The sequence below is a fragment of the Dermacentor albipictus genome, chromosome 4 (genome assembly GCF_038994185.2).
Source record: "Dermacentor albipictus isolate Rhodes 1998 colony chromosome 4, USDA_Dalb.pri_finalv2, whole genome shotgun sequence".
NCBI classification, from domain to species: Eukaryota; Metazoa; Arthropoda; class Arachnida; order Ixodida; family Ixodidae; genus Dermacentor; species Dermacentor albipictus.
Genome location: NC_091824.1, coordinates 121,094,842 through 121,114,956, shown reverse-complemented (window position 1 = coordinate 121,114,956; position 20,115 = coordinate 121,094,842). Strand labels below are relative to the sequence as shown.

The window sequence follows — 20,115 nt, the reverse complement described above, 5'->3', positions numbered from 1 at the left end:
TTATTTTAGGCAACATGCGGCAAGAGTATTTTATTCTACAGAACAGAAAAGATGCACGTGCCGCATGCGTAACAGATGAATTTACTCACGCCATAATTGCTGGGATGGTTACGAACAGAGGGGACAGTAAAGACGACGGTGATGACGACAGAGCAACTTGAAAGGTGCCGACATCAGCTGAAACAAGAAACATTCTTTGCTTACTGCGAAATAAAGTTGAGTGTAGTGGTGGGAACAATCGGCAATGTGTGAAGCAGCTCAAGCACACCTTTCTAGGTCCAAGTGTTCAAAATAGCACCCCATACCGTACTGCTGCAGTGTTAAAGAGGTCTAGTACCGCGATAGCCTACGATTACCGCCAGCTTCCCTGTCTGTGTTTCTGGCTTGTGATCGTATACAGCTGCTGTGACAGCGTGCTTGTGGAAGCTGGCCCCTCGCGCTCATGCTTCCACTGCATAGGCACAGGTCCCTGAGCATAGCAAACCTGAAGCCAGAGAGGAAGTGGGTGGTCATAGAGGTGGCCAGGCAGCCAGAGGGGTGGGTGTCAAAACCACTGCCGCCCACAATAAAGATAACCCCAATTATGCCTTTTCAGTAATAGACTGGCTCATAGTATTTGATAAGCATACTACGCTGTGTGCATGTTCACTTGACATTGTGATACAGCTGCAGTTATGCTTGCTACTCTAAAATTTCTAGGGCCGTATTTCGTAGTAACCCATTTCTTCCTCCATTCTTATCATGCGTCACTAACAGTAATCACCCACCGTGGTACAGTAAAATCTTATTAATATTTACTCGCTGAAAGTGTAGTTGCAGTTAAAACGCGGTTTGTACAATTCCCCGGCTCAACCCCTATTGAATCCCCTCCCCTGTATTGACGGATCACTTTGGAGTAGTGGCTCGTGGAATGCATACTGGTTAGCATGTACCATGTTCACTGTAACTTGAAGTTCGGCAAGTGCTATGTTGGGGGGTGCTACAAGTGCGTTTTCTTCATTTTTGAAAAACAAAACTGGCACGAAAACAGCATTACAAGCAGTGTCATATCAGTCTCGGAAAGTTCAGATTGACATAATGGTGATGGCGATTGGACTTTCCCCTTGGGATGTTGGTCAAGAAGCGTGGAGAATGGCGAAGCCAGAAGCCCTATCGCAGCAACCACCACCCTCACGTAGTCCGACCTACGTCACAGCTTTTGCTTCTTTGTTCAGTTTAGCCAAGCGTCGCCCTTGCGCATGTGGTGTCTCCCTGCACGTTGCAGTGTTGTGTAAGTGGTGTTGTGGGGCCTAGGACATTGTTCCTGTTCTTGGTGTTGGTGTCGTTAGTTGTAGTGCAGTGTCGACTGTATAAAGTCGCCGACTGATTTTTCGGACTCCAAAAATTTGGACACTTGATTATTCGGTCTGCTTCATGGCACCGCCATTCTCCCCATAGACCGTAATATACAACTGCCGAAAGTTCGGACACCTTGCAACCTCTCGTCTGATTTTTCTGACACTCCTTGAGCGAATTCGATCGAGAGCACCATGCACTGACTCCGACTGGTGCATGGTTCGACTTGCTGAATGCCATTTTTGTTTTGAACGGAGCGTCCTTGCTGCCCCATGAAGTGGCGCTTCTGCAAATCCCCGCTCATCATCATCGTTTCTGCTTGGTTCGTGGCTACAGCAGTTCTGGTCTCATCTTAGTAAGACGTGTCAAGACAATCCAGCAGCTGATTTGTTTCCTTTTTCGTGTACGACGCTGCGGGTAGGCCACGTTTTTCGTTTGTGTGACCGGTGTCAGCATGACGGCGTGGTGATATTTGCTTTGTATGCTCTGTCCAGCTTGCAGTGAGCCAACGCGACATACGGAAACATCGCGTCAAGTGTAATGGCGCCGACAGTGCCCGCACAGACTGCGCTGAAAAATGCCAGCACGTGGGTGCCGGGAGGCCTAGCCTGCTCCCTACTGACGCCGAAAATGTTCTGCCGAGACCTGCACAGTGGTTGCATTGCCATTCCGGACACCGTCTCATTTGACAGTTTCACAGGTGCTGACATTTCTGTACAGACAAGCGCAGAACTCGACAACGGCGAGCTCATGCGTCAGGTTTCTGCTGCAGCGCCAGACGACGACTCCGAGTCGAAAGATGATGACGCACCTACACTTCCTTCACATGCAGAGCTTGTACAAGCAGTGACTGTGCTTTCAGCTGCCTATAGTGGCCATACGACCCTCTCCAAGATTCAGGCTTATCTGGAACAACGTGCACTGACACATTCACGATTTCTTTAAGCCTACTGCGGAGCTTGAATAAGTACGTGGAAATAAAGAATTTTTTTTTTCTTAATCTGCTATTTCAGACACCTGTTTATTCAGACATTTCCGCAGTACACGCAAGGTCTGAATAAACAGCCGGCGACTGTATTTTGTCTGTTCGTTTGCGGGCAAACGAACACTGCCGAAACGGAGCAGACAGAAGCATTGTATGCTGAATGTGAAGAAGTTAGACATCCATTGTAGCATTGAAAATGTAACCACGAAGACTGCCATTGCGAATGCATGGAGATCGCCTTTAACAACGGTTTGCAGCATATGGAATGCTTGTGAAAAGTGGAAGGTCGGTACTGCATCAAACATGAAGAGATCCCAATTAATTGTTCATTGTGGCTGAAAGAGGCCTGGATGCAAAATGTGCCAGTCAGCGGCCCCTTACTGACCAAAAAATTTAAAAACAGCTCCACGCTTGTGAAATCTCAGTTCTGCTTACGATGGACAATGCATCAGTACATGTTGCACTGGACAACTTGCGTGCAACTGAGCTCTTTTTCTTACCACCCAACACCATGGCGCTGGCACAGCTCCTCGTTTAGGGCATCATTTGCTTGGTAAACATCTCTACAGGAAGAACCTACTACGTAGAATGTTGCTGGCAATGAAGAGTGACAAGCAGTACTGCACTGACGTGTTAGGTGCAGTACACCTCCTAGCATACTCGTGGCAGCAAGTGGATCCCACGACAATGGAGAACTGCTTCACTCAAGCAAAATTCGGCGAGTGTGCAAAGCAGTGTGTAAGTTGAAGAGAATGCTAATGACTGTGACAGCCTGCTCACAGAGGTGTTGGAGTGACAAGGTGATGCTGTGCAATTCCAGTTGTTTCGAGACATCGACAGTGATGTAGCAACATCTCCCGACTCCTCAGACAGTGAGATTGTTACCACTGTTGCACCCTACCAATTTAACAAAGTGGTTGAGAACGGTGGTGACAGTTGCAACAACATTGAAGTGGATGATTCATATTCGTCTGTCATCGAAGCTGCAGAGGCCATGACTGTCTGAGGGCATTCAGCGAGAAATGGGGCCTTGTGGAGAAGTTAGCTTGAGGGCTCTCAAAATTTAAGGCTGCTGTTGTAGCCACAAGGCCACTGTGGTGGCAACTGAAAATGACTGACATATTTTTTATTGCAACTGGATAAAGTGTGCTGGGTATTTTCTTTAAAAAATTGCTAATCATGACCTTTGCTTCTCTTTAGGAAGGTTAGGTAGCATCTAATTTGTAGTTGTCGGTTAAGGCATGCTACTGGCTAGCACACATTTTTCCTGCTTCCCCACTAAATAGATAATAATTAGATTTTATTGTAGCTCAGTGGCCATGGCATTCGGACTGCTGAGTTCGAGGTCACAAGTTCACTCCTGGCCACGGTGGCTACGTTCCGATAGGGGGCAAAATGCAAAAATGCTTGTGTACTGCGCATCCAGTGCACAGTAAAAAAAGCTTAATTCATAGTCGCCTGAAAGTTAATTCAGATGAAATTCAGGGCGTGGCAAGTGCCACGGCCAACCGCTCCCAAATTGCTATTTGATGCTGCTGAATAGGGCACACATCTTCAGGGCCAGGTCAGTTTTCTGAATTAAAGGGCAACTCTGGCGATTTTTCAGTGTCCATTGAAATTAATAAAATTTTGAATATACATTCTCTTTTGCACTCAGATTATCGATTGGTTGCGTTCCCAACTCACGACTTCTTACTGGCCACCCTCTGTTTGTGACATCAGAGAATGCATCGCCATCATCACTGAAATAGCCACTGTCTAGTTGGGAAAATCTGTAAAAGCTCCCTTTGTCATCAAGAGACATCACCAGTTTTGCTTGTTTGGCGTTAGTGCAATGTGTACTGCATGTTTACGTTATTGTTGTGTAGGACCTGACGTCATCAACTTATCAGGACGTCACACGAAGAAGTTATTGTTTCAGTTTCTCGTTTATTAGTTATTTAAAATTAGTGATTCATTTCGAAGCAAATTGAACCGCCCTATGAGTGCCATTTGAAAACGGCAATATCCTAATACGGTAAAAAAATGCCGGAGTTGCCCTTTACGAGGTTTTAATTTATTTTGGTGTGAGATAGGCTCATTGAGTCACTGCCTGAACTTTGGCCTCCACTGTTGGCATGCAGGTGAATTTGTGGCCCAGTTCAAATACACAGTGCTGTTGATGCCGTCTGGCTCCCATCGCATCACGGGTGGCCAGCTGGACCTTGAACTGTTCGAGTCCGAATACAAGGTGGAAGATGAGGCGCTCAGTGTAAGTGCTGTACTGTATTGTAACCCTGTTGTTCTGTTCTACTGTTTTATAGGATGCAACCACAAATGGTACAGAATACCAGCTGTCTCACTGAACCCTGGCCCTGTGAATTTATCACACCAACTACAGATTTGATTCTGTTAGACGTGTGTGAAGGCAGTCAAACCCACCTATACCAGTACCAGTTTTAACAACATATCGGATATAACAATGAGCAGCCATGGCGCTGTAAACTTTTGTGTGTATTCTATTAAAATAAGCCGCTTACTACAGTGTTCCCACGCGGTATTATTAGTTGTAGCAATTAAATTTGCCTAATCGGTGTCCGCACCGAAAGAAAAAGGAACACTAAACCTTGGAAAAGAAAGCTGTATTCTTGCTTGAAAGGTGAACATTTGATTGTCATAGGAAATTATTGGACAGCTATAGAAAATAAGGTTAGCAGTTTTATTGGCTGTATAAAGTACAGTAAACGTGTGTTAATATCTAAATTAAAGGCGTGGTGTTGCATGCACAGAGAAGCATGAAGAGAGCTCTCTCGGTGACTGTGGACGTTGTCAGAACGCTGGCAGGATGAAGAGCAGTGGCAGCAGTGAGGGAAAGCTTCATGCTGCCTCTAGCTTCAGCGGGTCGTCGAAACTTGAGATTATGTGTCCAACATGAGGTGCACAAGAACATAGTGCACACGAAGCCACAAGCTATCTCAGCTCGGGTAACTGCTGCAAATAAGCCTCCAAGATAGAGTGCACGCAGCCGGGCCAGAACTAGAGACATGCACTTACCTACCGCCTGAGATTCTCTTTGTAGTTTTCCTAATGGGTATTGTTTTCAAGACCGTGACGGGAAAGCAAAACGAAATCGAGCTGGTTAGTGACGCCGGAATACGATGCCGCCAGAGCAGGACAAGATACTGGCTTTGCACCACTTGCAGCAGGGAGATGACTTGCGACAAGATTTGCTGGTACCAGAAGGGGAAACTAAATGCGTGCTAGCATTCTCACGTGACACAGGCAGGCGAGTAATGCGGTGAAGCTGCCATGACAGGCGCCTTTTGCTCCTGATCATGTCATGCACGCTTTCTTTTTTCTTTCTCTCTTTTGTTTACATGGGATCTAGTGGCCAGGAAACATATCATACAATCACAGTTTGGTGATGTACTGATAGTTGGTACGGAAGGCATTTTTTTTCTTTTTCTTTCAGAAATTATACTTCCGATAATAATGAAGCATAACTGTATTGTCATTTTTTGTGTTCTTGGTCGCAAACATTGATGCCGGAAAATCATTCGAAAGAACGTCCTACTGTACTCCTTTAAATGTTTTGTTGAATACTTTTGTCATTAGCTCTTTCTGTCTGTTTCAGGCTTTGCTCAACCGCTCAGTGATAGCCAGGTCAGCTAAGAAAAAGAAGAAGAAAGCAGAGAAGGCACTGCTAACAGCTGGCGATGGTGCCGGGGAGGCAGAAAACATGGATGCTGCGGAGGACTGATGGGATCTGTTTCGGCTTCAGGAAACAGACACGCTTGGTTGTCAGCCTGGCCTAGGTTGGTGATGTCTGAGCTTGTTCCTATTTATTTATTTATTTATTTATTTATTTATTTATTTATTTATTTTATTGTACCCTCAAGACCGAAGTATTACAGAGGGGAGTGGGTAAAAAAAAACATACGCAAGTAAATAAACAAAGCAGCAATAAACAACAAATGTGATTAGTTAATTGCATCCGGGAGTGATGATGTCTGATAAGGCCGAACGAAACTTTGAGTTGTCCTTGATTGCGACAACAAGAATGGCAGCAAGAATGGCAGTACAGCATTGAGTGCTGGCGCAGAAAGAACAAAGGCATACAAAGCCGTGTCTAGCAAGCCTCCCGAGCAGCCATAGAATGTACGGATTGTTGACCACTTTGTATAGTTGCATACCTGCCGATTAAACTTAGCTCTTCTGTATTTTGCTAAAATTGAGTCAAAAGCTAAATCTGTTTTTGAAAAGGTTTTGAAGGTGCTGAAATATGGGGCGCCACAGACTACAAGAAAATAATGCAAAAAAAAGTTGTGATGGTGCCTTGTGCCAGCATAAGACATTGTATAATGACCGTGGCTGGATTGTTATATGTATGCATTCCAGTGCAGTGGTGTCTGAAAAATGGCCCAGGAAAGGCCGTCAAACCTCCTTTCTTTTATTCCATTGCCCCAGCGTGTCTATAAAGTGCCTATGTATTCAACAAGGGCATGTGCTTAAGACAAACGTAAAACAACATTGCATGCTATTTCCTTCGTGTCATGTCCAAAGAATTTCTTAAAATTCATTTTGAAATTTACAGGTTATCAGGCGGGCATTTTTCAAATAAGGAAACTTACCTCTGAGAGATCTGAACTTGCCAATTATTTCTTATGCACAAAGCCACTGATCTGGGTACATGGCTTTGAGGCCTGTTGAACTAGTAGCTGAACTGAATCGTCATTATAGGTATAAATAGTGATTGGGACACCACAATGCTGCCACTGCTGAATTAGTTACATGCCTAGAAAATGTGGCGCTGTAGATAGGTGGCCTGATACACAGCTTTCAAGATCTTTAGCTCCGTGCTTATGCTAAGGCCATACCCAATACCTAATTCCTCTACAGGGTCTCTTCGTCAATTGTGGCAGTAACCTCAAGGCATAAGAGTTGTCTTAAGCACAGAGCACGTGTATGCCTGCCAACGCGCACCTGCGTGCTTTGCGTTTGCCACACCTCGCAAGGAATGGCAGTTTGTATACAAGAGACGTGCACCCACTTGGCTCACTCAGACATCTTAACAGACATTGGCTTTTACTTTGATATTGACACTGTTTCAAAATGCTTAAATATTGATCAATGCAATTGTTTTATTTTTAGAACTGTTAGATCAGCACCAAAAGTAAAGAAAAAGCTCATTCTCACATGACATAAATCTGCCTCACTCAGTGTTGAGTGTACCGCAACGTAGCTGTGTAGCAAGGCACGTAGGAGTGTGAGGCAGCCAGAGCCTGATATGTCTGGAACAGATATCTGTGCTCTTGCCACGCTTGGATGCGTACATTGTTAAGAATGGCCAGCTGCAGTGCAGGATTGCCACCCACTTACGACTATGAAGGCAACATCGCGGCGCTGTTAAGAATGACCAGCTGCAGTGCAAGATTGCCACCCACTTACCACAATGACGGCAACCTCCCGGCGCTGTTAAGAATGGCCAGCTGCAGTGCAAGATTGCCACCCGCTTACGACTATGACAGCAACATACCGGGAGCTTCGCCGCCAACTTCTAGCCACAGCATGACTAAATCGGCTTTGTGACGGAATGAGTTCGGCGGGCCAACTATTGTTCCCAAACTCCCCAACGCGCTACCCAGAACGGCTCCGAGTTCTAAGGGCCCCTCTGACGTCGGCTCCGGACATTCGAACGTGTGTGCCTTTGTGTGCGTAGGCCGTCCTGCGGGAAGCGGCTAGTTTGCACCGACGAAACAAACGCTCGCCGCCTTGTATGGTTGGAGGACCGAGTGTTTAAAAGCTGCTGTTGTGCGGATGCTCAAAACACTTCTCTCAAGCAGTCAGGTTGGACTGACACTCTCTTTCAAGCAGTCATGTTAGGCTGATGTACTTTCTCAAACAGTCATGTTAAGACTGATATAAATATTGTAAATAAACCCATATTCCTCGTTCTCAATGAGATGCAGTCCTTCCCTTCATCAGCGTCCTCAGCGTGGATAAGTTGGATGACGGCATGGGCCAGCTACCTTCTAATTCATGCCGGACTCCAATCTTGACAACGGATCACGAGCGACGGGATTGAGCCCCCATTCCTGACATGTGGTTTGGCCTTTAGCACCTTCTACACAAGTGCTAATGCAGCGAGTCGCTTTATTGTGTAGCTTCTCTTGCTTTTCATATCCCAGGTGTATGAAATTGATTAACTTTGTTTTCTTATTGATAATGTGTAATAATGTTACAATATGAAGATCTATTCATCCCATTGTAACTTATGATTGCTTGTTGTAATGTGTTAGGCTTTGTTGACCGTTCTGTGTTGGCCTCTTGTGCAGGTGGTGTGCTTGTGAAAGGGGTGTGAACAGCTGGACATTGTCATCCTCACTTTTTTTTTTTTTACCAACAAGCACATGCTCACTGAAGACCGAGCCTTGTTTGAGCCAGCCAGCAACATCAAACCCCAATCTGAATTCCTGGGCTCATGGTCTGGCTATGAGGTGGATTAAATGGTTTTGCAAACACTGCCTGAACTCCTCACGAGGGGAATACTTCTGATGTAATTCCTAGGTGACATTGCATCACTTTCGTGTATGCAGTAAACCAACACTACAAATACTCCCTAATACACCCACTCTCTCTGTGTTTTGTGGCACTGCACAAAAGCAATGTGTTCATGACTGCGACGTCCTCAATTCAAGTTGCGTATTGTTACCGTATTTACTCAAATAATGATCGCACATTCTTCTGTAAAAAAAAATTGACGCAAATTCAGGGGTGCGATCATTACGAGGGTTAATTTCGCGCAAAAATATATATTTTTTTTTTCGGCCCACATTTGCTTCGAGACGACAACAGGTCAACAAGCAGGCAGCTGCTGCTGTAACTGTGCGGGACACCAAAACAAAAATGGTGGCCGGTGGAGCGCGCTAAACGCGATTTTTGTTCTCGTGAGTACATTACGCGCATTCAACAGTTTCTTCTGTATCAGTAATGAATAATATCATTAATATCAGCAAGTTTACGACAATAACGTAGCCGTGCCCACTTTGAGGGAACAGAAACAGAGATGGGGACGCGTAGGTGCCAATGGCATAGAAACACATGGCAGGCATGCTGCTGAAACTGCGGCATTTGTCTTTTCTGCTATCCTAATACAGCACGTTTCTGCTAAGGGTGGGCAAATATCTTAGCTACGTTACAAGCGTCGGTTTGCAAATAGGGTACACTTCTAACGTACCATATTTACTCACATAATGGTTGCACCTTTTCGTCAACCATATTGACGCAAATTCAGGGGTGCGATCATTACGCAGGTTAAATTTCCCGCAAAAAAGAAAAAAAAAACATTTTCATCTTGCGTTTGTTGCTGCGGGATGACAACAGGTCAACAAACAGGCGGCGGCCGGTGGGGCAAGCCGAATGCGTCGAACAAGATTTTTTTTCCTTCGCTATGAGTACATTACGGGCATTGAAACAGTTTCTTCGGTATCAGTAATGAATAATATTGTTAATATCGACAAGTTTGCGGCAGTAACAGAGCCATGTCCACTTTGAGGGGACGGAAATAGAGATGGGCACACTTAGCTGCCAGTGACATAGAAACACGTGGCGGGCATGCTGTGGAAACTGTAGCATTTGTCTTCACTACTATCCTAATACGGCACGTTTCCACTAAGGGTGGGTGAATATCTTAGCTGTGTTACAAGTGTCGGCGTATGAATAAGGTACACTTCTAACGTATCGGTGTAAATGTGGCTACTATTGTTGCTGCTCGCGATTTGTTGCGTGCCCACGAGTGCAGAAGAGAAGAATCGAAAGACGCCTTTTTTGTTGTTGACCACAACCATTCTAAGGCCTACAAGTAATAAAGCCAAGGCAAGTTTGGTTGTAGCTTTTTTTCAGATGAGATGATTACTTCGAATAGACGTGCTGCGTGGAAAGTAAACATGATATGCTTGTATCGTGCAGTTTTGCATCTAATTTCCTGGGTTTTTTCCTCTCTTCAGGTAATTGGAAAATCCACCTAATTTCAAGATTTTTCGTGGCCTAGTGGACTTTGGTTTAACACGGTTTTACTTTATATACAAAGTGGACTAATCATAGGCTCTATTTGATATAAAAAGTCTACTAGTAAAAGTAGCTGTCCTGTATTCCTTTTTCTTCCGATTTGATGAGATAACAAGCACTGCGAACGTCCAGCTCTATGCTAAACTGGTTGATCCATATGTAGTATAGTTTGCATGGAAGTAATGCAAGGTGGAATTTTTGTCTGCCCAGAAAAAGAATTTAGATGCGGACCATAGCTGTGCGATTAAAACGCACTAGCGTATGGTGATGCATGTCCACATGGGACTAGCTGGTCACTTGTTGAGTGTACCACTGTGTGCATGATGTATTTGATGACATGGCTTTTGCCCTAGACTAACATCCTTATTCTGTCTAGGTGCTTAACTTCATCTTCACCAAACTATCTGTCGCCTTATCTAGTACATTCATTCCAGGATATCAGCTTCCATTGTGATGCAGGATGTAAAATTCTTATGTTGTTTTTGTCTCCCCTACTTCTTCACAATATGTACCCCGAAATTCAGACGACAAATGCACGTGCACTATGCAATGACTTGGCGAACTTGCCTCACATGCTCTGGCGATGCCCCGCGTTACGCAGTGATGAAAGTAACACTTCTTCACGCTGGGATGCTGTCCTACACAGCCCCAACCTTGAACAGTTATGGGCTGTCCAACGGGCCCGCGACGCAGCGGAGAGGCTCGGCCTCTCTGTCCCGACGTGGGAGCGGCCCGCTGCGCGCTAGGGCGCGCCCTAAAGGACCCTAATAAAGTTTTTCATCCATCCATCTCCTTACATGCGATCACAGTGACTTGACAATCAGCACCTTGTGTCGCTAAATCCTCTCCACAATGGGAAACATGCATCGGGGCAACGTAAAGTGTCCGAGCTTGTTGCATCCTGTACGGTTAAAAAAAAAAGATTGCGTCGTACTTGGCTGAGTAGTGGGGCGCCGACTAGTGCACACGTGCAAACATTGGCTCCCGATATTATCAATGATTTCACGAGGTTATTCACCCTAAATCGAAGGGAAATGCATACCAACGAAAGCAGCAAGTTACACGGATTCCGTGGACACCGGATTTATTTCGGTGGGTGGACTCTTTCTCAACATTTTCTGCATTCGAATTCACAGCCTCGGCGTTCAAAGGCGGGTGGGCCTAGGCCTAACACCGTAAGTCAGTCATTGAGGCCATGGAAATCGTCACCGGTGAGACGATATCGCCGGAAGACGCCAATGACGCGGGCTGGATTGCGGCATATAAACGCAAACCACGCAAGGGAAAGGCCAGTCAACCACAAGGAGCAAGTTCATCAAGTACACGTGACAGACAAAGGGACGGCGATCGCAATGCTGGACCAAACAGCGCATACCAGCACCTCGTCGCTACCTCGAGACTCCCTCAGCTACCGAGGAACACGTTCCGTATCATCGTGAGACCCTGAGACGGTCTTAACGTGGCCAAATCTACAACAGTGCAGGTTGAGCAAGCCCTGGCAATGGCGGCAGCCCTGGCTCTCCAAGACCTCACGGGAGACTCCATCTGCCCCAACGTAACTCAGAATATATCTTGATCATCTGCACCCCCAGTGAACGTAACGCAAGAGCATGCGCCATGGTGCAACAGATTTGCATGAAAGGTACTACGTATCAGGTCGCAGTATACCCGGCGCTACCCGATGATACCTGCAAAGGTGTAGTCCGAGGCATTGACCTCGAGCTCAACGACTCCCAACTCCGAGAATTGATCGTCACGAAACGCAACCCCAATGCCTTGGAGGTGAAGAGAATCGAGAACACCACAGCCGTGACAATCCTTTTCCAAGGAATGCAAGTACCAAATTACATCTACTGTGGAGCATGCATTGTTCAACACACACCCTTTCGCAGACACACGGAAGTTTGCTACAACTGTGGCAACATCGATCACTGCGCGGATGTCTGCCCTAACCCCAGCACCACGTGGTGCCGGAAGTGTGGCCTCAAAACGCCAGCAGATCACCAGTGTTCCCCTCACTGCAACCTGTGCGGCAGACCGCACCGCACGCGGCAGACCACACCCCGCCGCCGACAGTGACTGCAAACTCAAGTTTCAAGTCCCTTACATCGTGCGACAGAGACGCCACCGCAGACGCAACCAACGCGGCCGCAGCCGCTCCCGAGGACCAAGTGGCGCCAGTCACAGCGACTCGAGCACCACATCGGGTATTCCCGTAGCGACCACAAGGAGTCGCTTGGTCACGCCGACACCCGAGCGCCGCAGCGCCATTCGCCGCAGTGTTCCCGCTCCAGGGGGCGACGCAACTGCCGCTCCTGCTCTAGGGGGCGCCCTACATCCTGCCACACCAAACTGACGTGGGCTGACCGAGTACGAGGGAGACAACACCAGCAGCAGCAACGGGACGCCTCATCTACCAGACAGGTAATGCGGTCTTCATTGCCCGAGCATGAGAGTGAGATAGTCATAGCCCTACTACACAGCCCTGTTGCTGGCGACTTCAGCTGCTGTGGCAGAAGGGCTCCCAGAAGTCTTGATTACCTTGCTGGTGATACCTACACTTGGTTCGCAAGGTCCTATCCTCAGCAGCAAGCATACAAGGAACTTGTCGCTCTTAAACGATGGAGAAGAACCCTTGAAAATCGTCCAAGCTTGTTCCATGAGATGGCTGTCAATTGCAACAGCAGTTGACCAGGTACTGAACCAGTGGACCAAGCTAAAAGCTCGCTTCAAAGTTGTAAGATTAGTAGAAAAGTTGCAACGCAGAGGTGCTGTACTCCGTGTATTGTGATGACATCAACGCTTTTTTGCTCTTTTTGAGGCCAGTACTGTAGGATATTCGAAGAGTTAAGTCTTTTGAAGCACATAAAGCAGACTAAACCAAGTTCCCGGATGACCTCGTACAACTACTGTCCTCACCAATCAAAAATGTGGTGCTTCCAACAGCGCCAGTACTGTATACGTCAAGAAAGTGGAAGACTATCTCAATCCCAAGCTGTACTTCGGCTCTTCGTTTGAGAAAGGCATTGATGACATGAGGAAAACTGGCTTAGGTGCTGATAAAGAGCAGACGCTGAGGAAAGGATGCACCAAGTTTCTTGTTATCCTCATTGACTAGATAACGCCAAAGGCCGCCTGATAACATCGAAATCCCCAGGAAAGTCGCAACTATCGGTAGAAAGGGCATCGAGCGTACTGAAGCCCCCGAGCTCTACTGTTGTAAGAAATGGCTGTGCCACATACAAGATGTAATAGAAGGCCAGTGGGCAGGTATCGCAACTGTTGCATGGGTAGATATGTCATCGATGCAGAACTTCTGGTGTGAAGTAAGCACTTATCGCGACTCCTCTGGTGAAAACCCATTCCAAGAACTGGCAGGCTTTGCCATTTCAATGCTTGTATTACCATACTCCAATGCTGAAGTTGAGCGATCGTTCAGCCAGATGAACTTGTTGAAAACTAAGCTCCGAAACAAGCTCTCGCCCTCAACAGTTAATGCCATTATAGCAGTCGGAGCCGGACTGAAAAGGCACAAAAAGGAGTGCTTCGACTACTAGCTTCCTGAGAAAGTTACCCGCCTCATTGGAACTCATGACACCTACAATGAAGTTAGTCGGTCGTTAACTTCGACAGGCACTGCAACCCACCCAGGAAAGCTGCTCTGCTTGGACATATATGCTGATTATGATGAGCTAGGCATATTGAGATTTTTATGCATCTGCGCCTGCAGCGAAAGACAGAATGTCGTGGTCACTAGAGAAATGAGTGTTTCCGTTTTAAAAATCACTATGTAATGTTTTGTATTCCTGTGAGAGTGATATACAGCCAGATCATTGTCATGTGGCCAAGAAATCTTTACACGCTGTTTAAATTCTTGTCCCACAATCAACGCAGCTGTGGAAATTTCTCATTGGCAATTAATTTATTTGCACTTCATTGCGAATAAATCTCAAAATCACATTTGTGTTTAGCACTGATCTCGCAATTTCATTTTGTGTTTTCCTTTCGCCGCGGTCCAAAAAGATACCCATCAGCTGCCATTAGCGCTTTAGCGGTGAACGTGGTGGGTCACGGAAGAAAGCTAGCAGATTCTAATGCATTTTAGTGCCATTTTTTATGAATTTTTTGACAAATGAGATGGAAACACTGGTTTTTCAGTCTATTTAGGGATTTAGCGTCTTGAAGTATCTAGGGATTTTTAGAGATGCAGTTATCTTGCCATCTAGGCGGCTATACATATTTTTAAAGGGCCCCTCGCCAGCACGGAGCATACATTGCGCGATAACAATCGTGTCTGCAAAGTATTGCATCGCTACGCGCCGCAAGGAGATCTGAAATTTCAATCCGAACGCCGTTTCCCTCGCGGCCGCCACGCTCCAAGCCGGATGGTGACGTAATCGTGCCCCTGCGCCTACGTAATCGTGTCCGCAGTGTGACATCGCTCGTGGTGACACGTGACTTCGAGAATTATTCAGGACATCTGTTATCTGTGCGATCTGTTGATTGAAGTTTTGAGAAATAATAAAACAAACGGAAAGTCTGCGTGTTTTTTGTTTTACTTCGCACCGAAGCAAGAGAGTTGTACTTCCGCTTCGTCTGCTTGTTCCCACGGTCGTGCGGTCACGTGCGCAGGTACCGAGACTGCCATTTTCTACCCTGTTCCAGCGCGCGATCCCGCTCTGAGATCCGCTTGTTCTGCCTCGGTATTCGTATAGGCACTGAAGTATACCGCTAGTCATGTTTCCCTGTGCACAGCGCGCAAAATCATGCGCTGCACGAATGAGACAACAGCTCGCGCGCGGCGCGGTCAGCGGAAATGTGTAGCGCAGGAAAAAAAATGAAGGCGGGGCAAGGAGGAGGCGGGGCCTGCGACGTATGCGTCATGCGATAATGAGCCGATTTTAAAATTTTTTGCGGCAGAACGCTCCCTAGAGGATACCTAACAACTTAGTCAAAATTTGCTATAGGGCCTGGTGAGGGGTCCTTTAAATACCCACTCAGATTTTAGCAAAGTTAAAGGAACCAGCTTCTGCTTAACTCGAGCACTACCAGGGGAGCCTCGGGTGGAGGTGCAGCAGCGCGCTAGGAGTGGCGGTCACTAGAACAGGCGCCGCTGTAGTCAATTGCCAGTATCCGTGACAATGTGTTGCTAAGTATTCTCCAAACTTTACCTTGCCTGAATATAACATCTGTGACGTCACATGAGGATGATTCAAGAATTTCTAGGTAGCGTCGTCACCAGTGCTGCAAAGTCTAGAGATTTATCATTAGATCTAGGAGGCTTCAAGTTTGTTTAGGGACATAGCATCTTCGTCAAATATCTAGGAATTTTTTAAGGGGGTATAGTAGGGCTAATCGACCAAAAAACTGATTTTTTTATTTCATCAATAAAAAATAATACACACTGTGGGGAGCAAAACAGTGCAGCGGCGAGCGCGTAGGAGCGCTCTAAGCCATTTAAAAATGGCGCCAAAAAGCGCGCCGCCTGGTATTTAAACGTGACAGACGCGAGGGTTTGTTTACATGTTGTTTGCCGTCATTTTTTCAGTGTTTACGTAATTATGTTTACTTCATGTTTACGTAAACGTAAACATGAAGAAAGGCTTTGGGGAAGACACCAAAAAAGCCAGAAAGTTTCTGTACTCTGCTGGTGCATGTTGAACGGTTGTAGTGAAGGTGCAAACATAAAAATGCGTTTTTCTCGAAATCACTTTTTTCAAAATTTCCGGAACTTGATGTACCTTTTCTGGAAAACTATACAGCCCATTACACTGAAATTTTCCAAGAATGTACTCGCATCCCTTGCAAGTAATCTGAACCTAAATGTGTGAAAAAATCACTCAGGTATAACTAAAAAAAAAGAAAAGATTATTAGAAAGACCCTCCATGGTACGAGACGTGTGACGGCAATATTTTTTCTCTTGTGACGTAAATGTAGCAAAGCATTTTTTAAAGGTTCCAGTTAAACCCACTATTATACAGAATTATTGTGCGAAATTTCACGGTCATGCTGTTTTTTGTTTCTGAGGAAAGGTACATTTTATTTTACATCATAGCTTAAAGTTTGGTTCTCAAATACACAAAAAATAAAAAAGGCCTGCAGTAAAAAATTACACCAATTAAAGCCAACACTATTGCTATTGAGCGTGCAGAATTTCACGCTAATATATAGAACAGTTGTTGAGATATAAAGCTGAAACCAAGATAGTTCATGCACTCTACCATACCCCCTTAAAGATGCAGTTGTCTCGCTATTTACGCCGCTCTGCATATTCATAAGTATCCACACACAGTTTAGCCAGGCTACCGGAACCAGCTGCTTTGAACTCTTCAGCACTACCAGTGGGGGTGGAGACGATGGGTGGAGCAGCGCGTCCGGAGTAGCTGTTGCTAGATCTAGCGGCGCTGTAGTCAATTGCGACTTCTTTCAATTCTGGCGTCGTAATAGAGCGGGTGGAGCGGGTATCGCTGTTCTCTTGACGGCCTTGTGGGGCATGTCTTCCAGCGGCCTCGTAATTCAGGCAGCGCTATAACTGTGTTTCTTTTTGACCAAAAGCATTCAGCGCTGCCGCCTATGCTTCAATTTGGAAACCCTTGTTTGCTCCTCTTTGCGAAAGAGGGCGAAGAATTATCGCGGCTAGGTATTGCAGCCTCTGCGCAGCGCGCGTAAAAGCGACACATCTGAAGCTTGGCGAGTTTTATCTTATGCGCGGTCGAGAACGCATGCTTCTTTCACAGCACCTCATACGTTCATGGTTCCAAGAGCTCGGTGTACAGTTGACGCATTACCAAAGTAAATGGCAACTTGTGGAACGGGCGGCGACGAGCAAGGTGAGCCAAGTGAAAAACAAACCAATTTTCTTTATCATGCAACAGATAAAGATGTAAACTCAGGAGCTCTGCGGCCCCGTGAAGCATAACGTCACTGTATTGCAATTTTACAAGCTTTTTTCGCTATCTAGGGATTTTGGGTATCGATCTAGGGATAATACGGCTCACTGAGATGGCAACACTGGCTCGTGGCCATCCACTTCAAACGTCGCTGATTCTTTATTCTATGTCGTCGCCAAACCGCCTCTTTGCTGAAACCTCCCGCAGGATACAGATGTCCTCTTCAGCACTGAAACACGTCCGAGGCTTTTTCGCCTGCAGGCCAGCCATCACCGCGTTTGATGACAGCCACTGCTGTTGGTGCGCATGGTCGCCATTCACTTCGCAAAAACGCTGGCCGCCCAGCGCACCGCACATAAGCAGTGGCGTCTACGCTGGCCCGCTGTGCTATAACTCTCTGTTGTAACGCGCTTACTACCGAAATTCAAAGCATGCGAAAACATAAAATTGAAGCAACACAAAGGGCAGATGAACGCCTGAGTGTGGGCTCGACAACTCGGTGGTTTTTTATTGTGCACCTACATCTAAGCACACGAGTGTTTTTGACTATTCGCCTACATCGCGGAAAACGGCCGCCGCAGCTAGAAATTGAACCCGCAACGTTTTGCTTAGCCATAGCTAGCACCTGTCTCTTGCCTGTCTCACTGTCCCGTCTAAAGTTTGCACTTATTTCACGCAATAAAAACCAACTAGTGAGCCACTATTGGCCATGAGTCATAGCCATGAGCCAGTGTACTAAACTTTGTCAGCTTTCCGCAGCTCGCATATAGGCCGTAGTGTCAAGTAGTCGAACTATGTGGCGCCTCTGAGTATGCTGTTCGCGTTAGAGTAATCTTGTCAAAAAGCATTGCGATAAATAAATAAATAAAAGTACTTTGTTGCAACAGCAATTTCATACACGCTCAAGGCGCATTTCCGCTGTTGACGTTGCCGTTATGTTGTGTATAAAGTCGAAGTGCGATAACATTGTGGCCGCACACTGTATGCTGTGGGTGCGAGTGAAAGCGTGCGAGAGCGAGCGGGGAATATTTTTCCATGCGTCCAAAAAAAAAAGGTACCCGTATCAGATCGGCCAAAGCCACATTGGGCTTGACTGGCAGTGCCTCGATCTCGCGCGCACAAGGAGGAAAGCGCGTCTCGTCTTCCATCGCGAGCAAGACTGGACAGGACGGGATGGACGGGGAGTGGGGGGGGGGGGCGGTGCTGCATATGGCACAGCCGATCTCGAAAGCAATCTGCGATGGGTACAGAGTAGGGGCGACGAGGGCTGATAGCTTCGTGTGCGCTATGTTCTCGCCGCTTTGTTCACGTTGCAGCGAGAGGCAGCACGAAGGTCAATTCGCTCGCTGCTGCTGCTGCCACTCTTCCTCATGCCAGCGTTTTGACAGCGAGTGTCCGCGGTCATCGAGTGAGATCTGTTCATGCTTGCCTGTGCGCGCGCGACACCATGCTTGTTAGTTAGTAAGCGAATGCTTACAAGTGCTCGAAGGCTTGCCGACCGGAGATGGCTTCGTTTGCGCTCTGTTCTCGAGCGTCTAGTTCGCGTTGAAGCGAGAGGCAACACGAAGGGGAATTTGCTCGCTTCTGCTGCCGCTTTGGGTGTCTACCAATCGGGAAACGCGGGAAATCTCAGGGATTTTGAATAGTCTGGAAATATTCAGGGAAAAGTCAGAGAATTTGTGCTTCTATCAGGGAAAATTAGCCGTAATTTTATTGAAACGGAACGAAAGTGGCGCTAATGTTGGCTTCGAGTAACAGAGGGGGATCGTAACGAATCGTCTGTGATGCCGTGTCGTCGACTGAAGGAGTTGCCAGTTCACAGTCGACGATTTATTTTCCTAACGCCTGATTTTCGGGAGCTGCCCGATAATTTGGACGGCTTCGCTGCGCTACCACGTAACCCATCATAAAGAATGGATAGGAACGTCTGAAATTTCGGACGCAATCAGCCTTCGCCGTCCGATTTTTCGGACTTTTTGCTGTGGCCGGAGCTACAAAACGGCATTAATCAAAGCGACCACCACCGCCATTTTGATTATCTCGCCGCCTCGAACCGCTGCTCTCAGACTCGACCTCGACAGACCTCCTGGAAGTTCCAGGGATCAGAGATAAGATCATCACGTACAGGGAAATTGTAGATCATTACAAAGCCGGAAGAAGAATCGTTCCGCCTCCGCATCGGTCTCTCTGTCTCTGGAGGACGCTCGCATTTGGTGGTGCCTCCAGGGAAACAGTTGTCACCATATTGGATCTACTTGGCTCAGACGAAGGACCATAACGACGCCCTCTGCAAAATTTGTAAGGAGAAAGATACGCTAGATCATGTAATATGGGAATGTGCTGTCTCCCCAGGGGCCAAGGAAAACATTGACAGTAGATAAGCCTGAGAGGCCTTTCTCCAGAACGAGGCTGAAGACGACCAGCGTCGAGCAATCCGCCTGGCCGTTGAGGCCGTGAAGACTCACCGTCCTCAACGCGCGGAGACTGCTTCGTCCTCCCTCCCTACCTGCGTGTAAGGTAAGAGGCGGGCACCCCAGCTCGGTGGAATAATAAAGTTTTCAATCAATTAATCAATCGCAGATCCGCTAGCAGCCGTAGTCACTACCGCGGCAACGCTAGGTCTGGTTGCTTCGACGTTCGCTATTAAGTTTCTTGTCGCTTGGTGCTGTGTTTTTCGCTGAAAGAATTTGCCGCTGTCAGCAACTCTGACTCCGCCTTTGTAATCCTCGCGAATGGCTTCGAAGCTCGGAAAGCACGACGCGTTGGACAATGCCGGCTCTTGAAAGTCAGCTTCGCCTCAATACAAAACAGTTACGCGGTGAAGCATACACAAAGTATTGCGGTGAAGCTTGACACGC

General features: G+C 46.8%; 2 protein-coding genes across 13 annotated transcripts in view; both read left to right on the top strand.

The window, feature by feature from the left end:
• LOC135917766 (proliferation-associated protein 2G4) overlaps positions 1-8,823 on the top strand; it is a 125,754-nt gene extending 116,931 nt beyond the window's left edge. The window contains exons 14-16 of the mRNA XM_065451358.1: positions 4,444-4,571; positions 5,934-6,114; positions 8,635-8,823. Coding sequence (XP_065307430.1) covers positions 4,444-4,571; positions 5,934-6,059 — 254 coding nt within the window. The 3' untranslated portion in view covers positions 6,060-6,114; positions 8,635-8,823. The remainder of the gene's footprint in view (positions 1-4,443; positions 4,572-5,933; positions 6,115-8,634) is intronic.
• Positions 8,824-17,084: 8,261 nt separating this feature from the next.
• Positions 17,085-20,115, top strand: part of LOC135917748 (uncharacterized) — a 162,631-nt gene continuing 159,600 nt past the window's right edge. For 6 of the 12 annotated variants that reach the window (XR_011514064.1, XM_070537535.1, XM_070537532.1 and 3 more), the window contains exon 1: positions 17,087-17,197. Coding sequence is in view for 7 of the 12 variants with exons in the window: in XM_070537535.1 (XP_070393636.1) it covers positions 17,090-17,197 (108 nt within the window). In the remaining 5 variants the exon portion in view is untranslated. Of the gene's footprint in view, positions 17,198-20,115 lie in introns of all 12 variants that reach the window. The other 6 variants (XR_010569398.2, XR_011514067.1, XM_070537536.1 and 3 more) reach the window with 4 other exon arrangements.